Raw genomic sequence first — 12050 nt, 5'->3', positions numbered from 1 at the left:
AATTTTATATTTGATGGGCTATTTCTTTTTATTGAATAAACTTGTTAATTTTACTTGAAATAATTTCAAATGTATACATTAAGTGATTTCAAATTGTTTATAGTTGTGCTCGTGGGCTGTATTGTGCCTAGCTTTTGACTAGTAAAGCACAGCACGACACAGCACGTTTAAATCGTTGGCACAGCACAGCACGACACATGGCACGTAAAACACGCGATTTCGTGTGCTTGGCTGTGACGGGCCGGCACGTTTTACACCTCTACTTATGACGTAAGTTACTTACAAATTAGTATAAGCTATGTTTGTGAGACCAGCATCTAATATGGGTGTTGTAACTATAGTTCTCTCTGCATGTATCATGTATGAATAGCTATTGTAGGCTATTTGCTCAAACTTGCGCCCGTGTCTATCTTTCTCCCCCCGTATGCTTCTCCGCTACTGCTGCTATTCAAAAGTGGCAAAGCTAACTGATAGCGTGGCTAGAAGCGTCGCGAAGGATGACATCAAAAGAGGAACTTTCCGGTATTAATTGTACGAAAAAGGAAGTACAAATTGAGTTCCGGGTAATGTAGTATAATCCTCAAAATAATAACCAATTCGGACAATATATCCGTTATGTCAGACTCTTTTGTTAATGATAATTAAGTTCTCTACCGGAAAAAGAAAAAAACCTGTAATACCAATCCATGGTTGTAATACTGTGTACATTTTATCGTATTTCGAATATGGATCGCGAAATACATGGATCGGGTCCGTTGTTTCTCGGATATATCACCGCCACCCTTATTTTTGTTGCCTCGTCGTCTCCTCCAGCAGTCAGCAGCAGCAGCCTCACCAAACTCACCTACCTCCATATATATCCCACGGGAGTCAAAACTTGTAAACCCTAAAATCATTCTCTCTCTTTGTCTGTATCCATGGCTTCCATTTCTAAGCTCTCAACTCCTAACTTTGCTACTTCTTCATCATCATCGTCTAGACTTCTTTCATCTCAACCAAAAGTTTCAATAAGTTTCTACAACAGATCTTCTATTAACAAAGGCTTCTCTAATTCTAAGTTATCACTTCGCAGAAACACAGAGACTAGTTCATTAAAGTAAGTGTCTATTCATTTGATTGTGATCTGATCATCAAAATATCATTTTTTTTTAATGTTTTTGGCCTTTTTCTTTTGGTTTATATTCATTTTTAAATTTTTGATTGCGCCCGTATTCTAGTTTGATTCACTAAATTTTGTATCTTGATTTTATTCAGTAGAGGAAATTTTGATTCTGTTAGTATTTTTCAAGTTATTTCATGTAACTTAGGTAAAGGCATATAAGTACATAACCCAAACCCATTAAAGGATCATAAGGGTTTGATCTTTGATTACATTTTGGGAGGATTTGTATTTGTTTTTTTAATTAGTATTGATAGATTGGGTGTTTAGAGTTGGTAATTAGTTCTAATTGCGCCGATCCGTTTCTATGTGTTGCAGTGTTAGATGTTCTAAAGGTGATGGAAATGGGACACATGCAAAGAAAACAGTCCTTCATGATCTCTATGACAAACAAGGACAAAGTCCTTGGTATGATAATCTTTGCCGACCCGTTACAGATTTGTTACCATTGATCTCAAGTGGAGTTAGAGGTGTCACCAGTAACCCCGCGGTAATTTAAAGTTCTTTCGTTTAGTTGACCAATTTTTATCTGTACTAGGAAGTGGTTGAACAGGATCTCAGTTGCCTGGTTGTTTGGTTAATAAATGCAGATATTCCAGAAAGCAATATCGACATCAAGCGCGTACAATGATCAGTTCAGGTAACTAAATGGTTCCTTGTATGATTGACCAAGTAGTTCCATTACATATTTATGCCGCTGGTAGTTCGCCATATTAGAACTGCATGGCTTTTGTGTTAAGACTTTGATCCTTTTGAATTATGCAGGGAGCTTGTTCTAGCAGGAAAGAATATTGAAGATGCTTACTGGGAACTCGTGATTAAGGATATCCAAGATGCGTGCAAACTTTTTGAATCCATCTATGATGAAACTGATGGAGCTGATGGATATGTATCTGTAGAAGTTTCCCCACAACTTGCTGATGATACAGTAGGGACAGTAGAGGCTGCTAAGTGGCTTCATAAAGTGGTTAACCGTAAAAATGCTTACATAAAGATCCCTGCAACTGCAGAGTGCGTTCCTTCTATCAAGGATGTTATTTCACTTGGCATAAGCGTCAATGTAACTGTAAGTTCTTTATACACAAATAGTAGCTATAATTTGGGTTCCAAGTAATTCAATTAGACACGGGACTTTAAGGTCATACCATAAAGTTGTTCTAGCAATTGCTTGCCTGTGTCAGATCCATTCTTCTAATTATTCCTGCGTAAAGACTGTCACAGCTCACCTTAACTGCACTACTTCACATATGCTGAAAATGCAAAGCAAGAACATGTTGCACCTACATGAATAGCTTCCTCTTGGTGGTACCCCAGTAATAGTATGCTATAAATTACTACAAAGAACAAAACCCACTTCTCAGATATTTCAGTACGTGGATCTGTTTTTTTGTTGTGGATCTCTACTCATCCTTATTCTTGTCTTTTGTCTCTTATCATGTGTAGCTCATTTTCTCTCTTTCGCGGTACGAAGCAGTCATTGATGCTTACTTGGACGGCCTTGAGGCTTCTGGGTTGAGTGACCTCTCAAGGGTTACAAGTGTAGCATCTTTCTTTGTCAGTCGTGTGGACACCCTTGTTGACAAGATGCTTGAGAAGATCGGGACCCCAGAAGCTCTTAACCTTAGAGGAAAGGTAAGTCAATATACTCTCTAACCCTTCCACTTGTTTGAGTATGGTTTGATACTCCGAATATAGATGACAGTTATTTGTACTTTGAATTGTTATAGGCTGCAGTTGCCCAAGCAGCACTAGCATATAAGCTTTACCAAAAGAAGTTCTCCGGTCCAAGATGGGAGGCTCTGGTGAAGAAAGGTGCAAAGAAGCAGAGGTTGTTGTGGGCCTCAACCAGTGTTAAGAACCCTGCATACTCAGACACCCTGTATGTTGCTCCTCTAATTGGACCAGACACGGTAAGCGCCTTTCCCTTTAAGGACAAGATATGCATCTTTTTAATTGGTAATACTTTATTATGTATATTGAACTGACAACGGACAATATTTTTCTGTTTGGTGCTCTCTGTAGGTGTCAACAATGCCAGACCAAGCTCTCCAAGCATTCATCGATCACGGAGTTGTTTCTAGAACTATCGACGCAAACTTATCCGAAGCTGAAGGTATCTACAGTGCACTTGAGAAAATCGGAATTGACTGGAATGAAGTTGGAACTCAACTAGAAGTTGAAGGTGTGGACTCCTTCAAGAAGAGTTTTGACAGTCTTTTGGTCACCCTTGAAGACAAAGCCAGCTCCCTAAATTTGGTGAAAAAGTAATACACTATAAGGGAGGTTGATTAAGAAAGAATTTGTAATAAATGGATTAGTATGTATTTGTGTGTGTTGTGTGAGAGAGAGCTTAATTCTTCTTCTCTATTTCAGAATTTAGGTTTCTTTTACTTCATGAAATAAACACTGTTTTCCTTTATCTCCTTAATCTGAGAACATTATATAAATGAGGTTTCCAGTCCAGCAGCATCGGTTAGATAATTGGTTTTCTGATTACTTATCTGTCTGTTGCCCGACCACTGACTAACAGCCGAATTCTACCTGGATGACCATTAACAAAGACGCCTTCAACATTCGAGCTTATTAAAATTGGAGAGAGCTCAAAGCGGCAGAATTGATGGAGCTGGATAACCACTTATGGAGAGAGCTCGAATTGATGGAGCTGGATAACCACTTATGGAGAGAGCTCCAAGTATGGAGCTTCGGTGGAGAAAGCTCGCACTTCACTACTTCAGTTCATCAGTAGGTGCTCTTTTACCACGTGTTCAAAGTAGCAAATAGACAGAAACACCTTCAGTTTATATAGGCAAAAGGATCTTGATATAAGAAGATAGTCAAGGGTATAAGTGTACATGTAGATATCTCTGGCTGTTATCTTCCCGCAAAAAGCCACTGCCTCTCGTTTAGAAACTTGTCTTTCTCTTCTCTAAGAAGAAGAAGAATTAGGCTGCCCCTAATGGCGTCTATGTCGTCGCCGCTCTCTGGATGTTTTACTAGTAGTTGTAGTAATAATAGCAGGAGTAGTGCTTATCCAACGTCAACCACAGTAATGTTATCTCCTCATTCCTTGGGCAAAGGTTCTACTTCTTCTTCAGTGGTTAGTCTTTTATTGATTTCCTATGGTTCAGATGAAGGTTTGTAAATTTATGTTTTCAGTGGTTTGACGGATTTTACCTCCCTGATTGCCTAAACCTTTCCTTAGAGAGTAATTGAATGGAACATATCGAAACGATCTCTTGTCAGAAAGGGACAAAGATGTTGCAATTCAGTGGTTTCTATGTTGAAAGGTGAAATTATCTATCTTCTTTCAAATTTTTTTCTCATTTGTGCGGCGTGTTCCAATTGCATCATGTTTTGAGTTTACGGAATTTTCGTTGGATTGGTCCAGATGTTCTGAATAGCGGGGAAGGGAATGTCGGGAGAAGGGAAGCATTGTTCTCGAGCACTGGGATTGTGCTGGGAGTGTTGTATCGCGATCAAGAGAGTCGAGTAGCTGTGGCATCTGAATTTGCTGACAGTAAGTTGGTATAATAATGCAACTGTTTTACTATTTTTACTTTCATGTAGCATGTGTGCTTTCATAAGCATAATGCAATTATTGAATCCACAGTGCCAGCACTTCGAGGGAAGGATTACGGGAAGTCGAAAATGAAATATCCTGATTATGTCGAAACAGAATCAGGTCTTCAGTACAAGGTAATCTATGTTAAGTAGTTTATCATTTATGGATCCACTTCATTGTTCAAGTATGTAGATGCTAATTCAAGATTTTGAGGGATGCAGGATTTACGACCGGGTAAAGGCCCAACTGCAAAGATGGGAGACGCTGTGGTGGTAAGGCAACAGAAGCACTTTTTAACATATTGATGGTTCTGTTGAGCTGGAGAAACTGTCTAATGTTGAAATTAAATGTGCATTTAAGGTCGACTGGGATGGTTTTACCATAGGATACTATGGCCGCATATTTGAAGCTCGAAACAAAACAAAAGGAGGTTCCTTTGAGGTATCACACGCTTTATGGACAAGCTTGTGTAATTATCTTTTCGATTGTTGTATAACTTGTTATCTACACCCTATTCTATCAACATGTTGATCTGTTTGCCCTTTCCACTTGTTTTACTCGCAGGGTGATGAAAAAGAGTTTTTCAAGTTTAAGGTTGGATCCCAACAGGTGAGTAACTGCAAGATAGTTGGTACACATGCTTGTTTAGATCATTGCCTTGACGACATGTAAGTTTTTGATGATACTGCTTGCTTTTCGGGCATCCAGGTTATACCAGCTTTTGAGGAAGCTATTATAGGGATGGCTCCTGGTGGCGTTAGAAGGTAATGTTTCTTGCGTACTGAGTGTAAACCCTTTTTTCAGTATTGGCCAAATTCTACAACTGCAATACGGTTGTGTGTGAGATAACGTTTGGTATGTTTGTCTACACTGTTATCTAGTAGGACCTCCCTACCGCCCTACCGGGATGGAACGACAGATTTCCAGCTTTGTCTAGCAATTCTGACTACACAGTCTTTCATCTTTTAGTCTGATGTAGCTATTCAAGCTATGAATTTTTCTCAGATAGATTGGATCAATTATCAGTCTTTTGTTTGAGTGCCGATGAGTAGTCTTCTTGCCCAACATTTATGATACTGATGATAGTGGAAGTGTTTGTTTGTATGAATTATGTATCTCATGCTTCAACTGACAGGGTTGCAGGATCATAGTTCCCCCAGAATTGGGATATCCAGATAATGACTACAACAATAAGGGGCCACAACCAACAACATTTTCGGTGCTGAACTTCATATCCGTGGTTTCGTTACAATCCTCCTCCTTCGTATGTTTACCCAGTTTTCCATTTTGACTATTTGCGTTTTTGACAGGGTCAAAGAGCTTTGGATTTCGTGTTGAAGAACCAAGGACTGATAGACAAGACTTTGCTATTCGACATCGAGCTCCTCAAAATTGTAACTAACTGAGGAGCCATCTGCCATCTCATGCGGCTTGAACGTGGTGTTATTGGATTGCTTCTCTATGTTGAGGTTTTTATCATCTTTAATTCCCTTAGAAGAAAATGCATATCACTCTATGCAAAGTTGTGAATGGCATTGTTAGCTTGCACAAGAACAATACATAAAACATGCTCGAAGCTACAGCAGGAATACCGAGTGTTCGCTCTTTTTAGCTAGAGACTAAGGTGCAACATTTTCTTATTGTTCTTTCTGTTTGTAAATTGTAATCATGCCAATATGTACTAGAGGACCGTTGTTTATGTGAAAAAGAGGAGTACATAGTCTTATGCTTAAAGCTTACACGATATGAACATTTGAATTTTTTTGTTTATGAGTAAGAGTGTAACTTTAACTCTTTAAGCAACATGTTTCAGAACAGAGTGTAATTTTTTGTTATGTGAAATTGTAACGGATGTTCATGCTTTTACTTGTTTGCCATATTAAGATTACATGCTTTGGATGGAACTTAATAACTAACTTCACTAAAAATTGTTACAAATCTACAGAGCAGTACGGGAGGATGTTTCATTGCAAGGTTAGAACAGGCACTCTCTATCACTCTTTCTGATCCTTAATACCGGCCAGCTCCGAAAACTCTGTTCTTGAGAACAATAAGCAATATTGAGTAGTTATATCATTTAACACCATGCTGCTTCAAAAAACAACTTTTTCACCATGCACTTAAAACTCCCTTGAAAGCCAAGGTTTGAGACAAAGATTACAACATGTATCTGACCTTGGCATCCAAAACATGTATCTGAATTCGCAATCAAAAATTTTTTGATTTGAAGAAACTTTTTGCCTAAACCATGTATTGAAGTCCATGGCATATCTAACCTGGAAAATCGTCTCGAAAGGTTGGGGTTGCCCGAAGCTTGTTCATCCACTGTGGGACTAATCTCAACATGCTCTCTTACGTGTAGTCTTTTTGGATCTAACACGTGGACATTAAATCGGTTGGCGGTATGGTCAAACAACTCATCCAGTACTAATGGCCTACGCGAACTATCTAAGATGCTTTTACATTTATATTATGATTCTTATTTATAGGAATGATACGATCATCAGTAAAACCCTAAAGATAATAACAAACTGATTATTTTAACTGGGAGTTGAATAAATATCCCTTATTTTGATGGACTTCACAAATACCCTTATCATATGATAAATATAGCCTTTTCTATTTATAAGCCCATTTGGGTCCACTAACGTTTTTTCTTTTTTCATGTTTACCGTTCTTCTTTTAACCTCGGGTTCTTATGCTTCTTACTTCCACTTCTCTAATAATTCTTCATCGCTCAGAAGAAAATCAATCGAACCCATTTACATCATCTCCATCGCTCCCATCACCACCACCATCTCTATCGCCGCCACCACAACCAGCACCACCACCTCTGCGAAAACTATCAGCTTATTTTTTGTGTTCGATTTTCAACCGATTTCAGCTTGTTATGATTTTTCTTCATCTTCTTATGTTAGAGATTGAATTTCGAGACCAGATTGAGAGATCAGTTTGATTTTTTTGTTTTGAATTTCGTGATTTCATGTTGAAGATTCAACTCGGGACAGCTTGAAAAACCTAAATTGATGCTATTATCTACAGTTGAACCTCGATAAACGAATGTTCGATAAATTAATAACCTCGCCAAATGAATAATTTTCTCCGGTCCTGACTTGGGCCAAGGTGATAAATGAATAACCTCGCTTAATGCATTAATGGATAAAAAAAATTGGATTCTTAAAGGCCCTATAGAAATATAAACGAATAATCACATAATTATATATAAAATAAATATATATATATATAAATAAACCAAAATACATAATCAGACAATTTTACATAAAAATATATATAGGAGTGAACTCAAAAACATCATTTATGGTTGATTGTCTTTTTCTTCCACCCAAACCAAAATGCACCGTATCCTTAATTTTATGCAATGCCTGGACTATTTCTGGAATATTTTGCTCGTGTTGTAGCAAGTAATTTTTTAAAGTGACCATCGCTTTAAAAGCATCTTTATATGACATATTTGGTACGACGCTACTATCATCTGGTTCAGGATCATTCTCATTATTCATCACTGACTCAATAATTTCTTCGTCTGTTGGAGACTCCATAACTGCATCATTCTCGTTAGGATAGTTCAAAAGATCACATTTCTATAAAGTAAATTAGAAATGACACCAATTAATCTTTGGATTTCTTCTTCTAATTGACCATTTTCTGGTATATTTGTACATTTTCTCCTATACAATTTAACTTCTTAATTGAGAAAATATTGTCTAAATGAATAAATATTCGTTTTATCGATAAATGAATATTTTATTTATTTATCGATAAATATATAACCCCGCTAAACGAATGTTTTTTCGTTGTCCCGAAAACATTCATTTAACGAGGTTCGACTGTAATTAAGTTATTATCTGATAGGGTTTTGTTTCTTCTTTTACCCACTATTAAATATCAAACCCCAAAATTTGGTGCATCTTTCTTTTATCTAACTAAGGAGTCAGATAAGATCAGGTTTGTTTGTTGTTTTCATATTCGTCCGTGGAGTCAGTAATCCAATCTAGCCATCGACAATGATAATAATATTCACTAACTATTATTTCACATAACGAACAAGTATATTGATGGCACCATTCATCAGAAAGATTCTTACGGAAGCATAATCAGAAATATCATTCATGATTATGTATGTCCAAAACCCTTCCATGACTTGGCCAGGAATTTCATTCAAATTCTGGTATCAAGACTCGTATGGAAAAATCCATATATGTATTTTATTGTTTTCACAAAGAAAACCCCCCCACATGTTGTGCAATCCAAGTTTGACACAAGAAGAAGCACTTTATGTCCGACAAGCCAAATAAGAGCACATAAAGATTGTCCACAATCTATTCTGTGAAGCCAAACACTTTCAGGTAACCAGGCTTCTCCTGCTATGGCGTCTTTTGTTGTAGATAGTTGCTTACTTTTACTACTATAATTTCTTGTCCACTTTATGAATCAAACTACTTTAGTTAGTTAGTTACTCGTCATTCATTACAGACTGAACAAAAAATGGGGACCAATTGATGATATTCAACATCTATGTAATTTGAAGAACAAATAAGTCTATCATTATGTTTTAAACTGAACTGAAAGTTTCAACTGATCCTGTGGTGCAATGGTAACACAACTGACTCCACGTCAGAAGATGCTTGTTCGATTCCTTTCAGTTTCACTAATTTTAGTACATCAATTTTTAGGGTTAACTTTGGTTGTTGACACTATATTTTGGTATCAAATTTGGTTGTTACACCATACATAATCTGAACATTTTCCAATTTTTTAATTTTGGGGATCAACTTCGGTTGTGGACACTTTATTGTTTTTTTCCTTCTTATTTTCTTATTTATCTTTTTTAGGAAAACTTCGCAATTTCAGTTATTGACACCATATTATTATTTTGTTTTATTTTTTATTTCCTGATTTTTTTTTGGATTAACTTCGGTTGTTGACACCAGATTATGATGTCAACTTCAGCTGTTGACACCACCAGCGGCGTTGACGGACTGGTGGCAGCGACAGTTGTGGACTGGCGGCAGCGGTGGTGGAGTGGTGGTTGAAGTTGGTAGGTGGTGGTCATTGAGCGGTGGTGGTGGAATGGTAGTTGAATGTTGGTGGATATGTGGTGGTGATAGTGGCGGTGGTGGCAGCGGTAAAGTGGTAGAGAAAGAAATTTGTTGTATTTTGAAATAAAGAAAAACATTATATGCGTGAGGGTATTAATGTAATTTATTTATAAATGGATATGGTTTTTAAATTGTTAGAGCAATGCTCGGTTGAACCCACAAGTTTTGCTATCTCAAGCTTGTTGTCAATGTTAGAGGATCAAAACTATATCTTGATTTCTAGTCTACTAAGTAAAGTCTCGGACTAGGTTAAAATTTGGTAGTTGAGTATCAGACATCACCCTTGAATACTGAAGATCGAGGAAGACATTTGGAGAACTTTTGCATCAGGTATGTGAAGACCTAACCATTATATTTTACGCACTATCTTACCATTTTATCTGTTGAGACGATGTCGTGTGACTTCTAGTAGATTTACAAAGGAGAAGTTTTGATTCAAGCTTGACTTGTTAAAAATATCGAAATATCATTTTAGCAAAGATGTTCAACGGTCCTTAACAATATTACTTCAAATCAATTTTATTGTTTGAGAATTATTTTGTGGATCAATTGAAAATCGCCCATGCAAATGATTTTATGACTTGGGAATGTTTCAAACATCATAAGAGAGAAATTAAGAAGTACTGATATTTTTGCTCAGGGTAGGTTAGCGAACCAGTTCGCAAACCACAGATATCTGAGTTTCAGAAATACATGGAAGGTTGACGAACCAGTTCGCATACCGTGAGTTCAATTAAGAACAGTTCACGAAACCGGTTCACGAACTGTCGTGAACTGAATTCTTGAAGTTGGTATTTTAGGCTAGCAGTTGGTGAACCCGGTTCACGAACCGTAGTCAACTGAGTTCGATAGTCTTGTAGGGTTGGCGAATACAGTTCACGAACCGTTGCACCCTGACTCGTGAACAAGCCTTACGGTTCACGAACCGTTATACCAACTATCCCAGTAGATTTTAGCAGATACTCAAAGACTTATTTTTTTAAATATGTTTACCATTGCTAGAACTCTCTCAAACACTTCTAAGACTTCATTGATCCCTCAAACACTTATGTGTGTGCATCATGATTAAATTCTTAGGTGTTTAAATGAACATTAAATTGCTTTTAGTTCTTTGGAATACTTTCCAAAGTGAACAATCAGTATACACGGTTCCAGAACCGGTCCATAGTGTATATTCTTTTATTGTATTTCCAAGATCTAAAAGTGTTTGATTGATTCTAAAGTTATAGTAGATTGAATTGTAAGCAACCCCTGTCCTTTGAAAACTATAAATAGAGATGCTTTTTAAATTGGGAAATTCAAACCCCGACGCTTTGTGTCGTATTTGATTCTAGAGTCACCCTCTATAGACCTAGGTTTCATCTGAGAAATATAATTAGGTTTACGACTAAAAGACTTCGCTTTCGGTATTCTTGAAACCAGGTCTGACTATCTTTACCTTGATAGTTCGTGTATCCTGATCTTGCTTTTATGTTATCGAGGTTTTCGTAATCTCTTTCAGGCAAGATAGATAGAAATCACAAAGTTCTCTTCGTCTCAGACTTTGAGATTTCTCAAGATGGATATCCGAAACTGATCTTAATTGGTCTTTTGAAGATTGTTCTTGAAATATGGTTAAGAATCTAGGCTGCTCTTCGGGGGTCGTAAGTTAAGGACTTGTGAGATTTGCTAGCTTTGTCTATTGCAAACAGATTTTCTCACCTTGATCTTTGATCTAAACGGAAATCAAATAGGCTTATCTGTTAGAGCATTGCTCGGTCAAACTCGCATGCGTTGCTATATCAAGCATGTTTGTCAATGTTAGTGATCAAAACTATAAGTCTTGATTTCTAGCCTACATAGCTAAAGGTCTTGGACTAGGATAGAAAGTGTAGTTGAGCTCAAGAACTCCATGACAATCATCATACAAGACGAAGGACTACTCAAGAAACTGGTGGATCTTCATCGACTAAAAGGTATGTGGAGACTTGAACTTATCTGTCACTCAAAAGTCTATGTATTCTATCTCCTACTCTTGAGACAAAAGTCGTTTTGATATATAGACTTTCATTATGCACATTTGCTATTTCGAGTCGAGTTTACCTCGCCTATCTATTTCTCGAAATATGTGTTGGTAAGCTTTCGCTTTAGCCGAATTCATCTTTACCTAGTGACGAAAGTCATGTTATGTTTCAATCACTTTGAAAATTGCTATGACGAAAAATGGTCT

General features: G+C 37.2%; 2 protein-coding genes across 3 annotated transcripts; both read left to right on the top strand.

Moving 5' to 3' along the window:
* Window positions 1-823: 823 nt before the first annotated feature.
* Window positions 824-3622, top strand: LOC113281331 (transaldolase-like). Its single transcript, XM_026530039.1, has 7 exons — window positions 824-1096; window positions 1478-1649; window positions 1750-1799; window positions 1925-2225; window positions 2603-2791; window positions 2887-3069; window positions 3182-3622. Exons 1-7 carry the CDS (start codon window positions 918-920, stop codon window positions 3425-3427), a joined length of 1320 nt encoding a protein of 439 aa, XP_026385824.1. The 5' UTR covers window positions 824-917; the 3' UTR covers window positions 3428-3622.
* A 398-nt stretch (window positions 3623-4020) lies between these two features.
* On the top strand, window positions 4021-6587 carry LOC113281332 (peptidyl-prolyl cis-trans isomerase FKBP19, chloroplastic-like). Of its 2 annotated transcripts, none has more exons than XR_003326032.1 (10): window positions 4021-4256; window positions 4362-4446; window positions 4548-4676; window positions 4770-4855; window positions 4943-4993; window positions 5082-5162; window positions 5286-5330; window positions 5430-5485; window positions 5857-5940; window positions 6032-6105. XR_003326032.1 is itself a non-coding variant. In XM_026530040.1 (10 exons), exons 1-10 carry the CDS (start codon window positions 4116-4118, stop codon window positions 6125-6127), a joined length of 846 nt encoding a protein of 281 aa, XP_026385825.1. In that variant the 5' UTR covers window positions 4023-4115; the 3' UTR covers window positions 6128-6587. The 2 variants fall into 2 exon arrangements, 1 of the variants encoding a protein (XP_026385825.1); XM_026530040.1 differs by having other exon boundaries at window positions 4023-4256; window positions 5865-5940; window positions 6032-6587.
* The last annotated feature ends 5463 nt before the right edge of the window (window positions 6588-12050 follow it).

Source organism: Papaver somniferum, chromosome 5, assembly GCF_003573695.1.
Source record: "Papaver somniferum cultivar HN1 chromosome 5, ASM357369v1, whole genome shotgun sequence".
Taxonomy (NCBI): Eukaryota; Viridiplantae; Streptophyta; class Magnoliopsida; order Ranunculales; family Papaveraceae; genus Papaver; species Papaver somniferum.
The sequence above is the reverse complement of the archived record's forward strand: the minus strand, read 5'-3'. Positions and strand labels throughout refer to the sequence as shown.

Bases quoted from the DNA above. Each gene is read 5' to 3' on its own strand.
- LOC113281331 (XM_026530039.1), top strand. From the start codon at position 918: ATGGCTTCCATTTCTAAGCTCTCAACTCCTAACTTTGCTACTTCTTCA. The intron at 2,792-2,886 runs GTAAGTCAATAT...GAATTGTTATAG, and splicing joins CTCTTAACCTTAGAGGAAAG to GCTGCAGTTGCCCAAGCAGC. The intron at 3,070-3,181 runs GTAAGCGCCTTT...TGCTCTCTGTAG, and splicing joins CTCTAATTGGACCAGACACG to GTGTCAACAATGCCAGACCA.
- LOC113281332 (XM_026530040.1), top strand. From the start codon at position 4,116: ATGGCGTCTATGTCGTCGCCGCTCTCTGGATGTTTTACTAGTAGTTGT. The intron at 4,447-4,547 runs GTGAAATTATCT...GGATTGGTCCAG, and splicing joins AGTGGTTTCTATGTTGAAAG to ATGTTCTGAATAGCGGGGAA. The intron at 5,486-5,864 runs GTAATGTTTCTT...ACAGGGTTGCAG, and splicing joins GCTCCTGGTGGCGTTAGAAG to GATCATAGTTCCCCCAGAAT.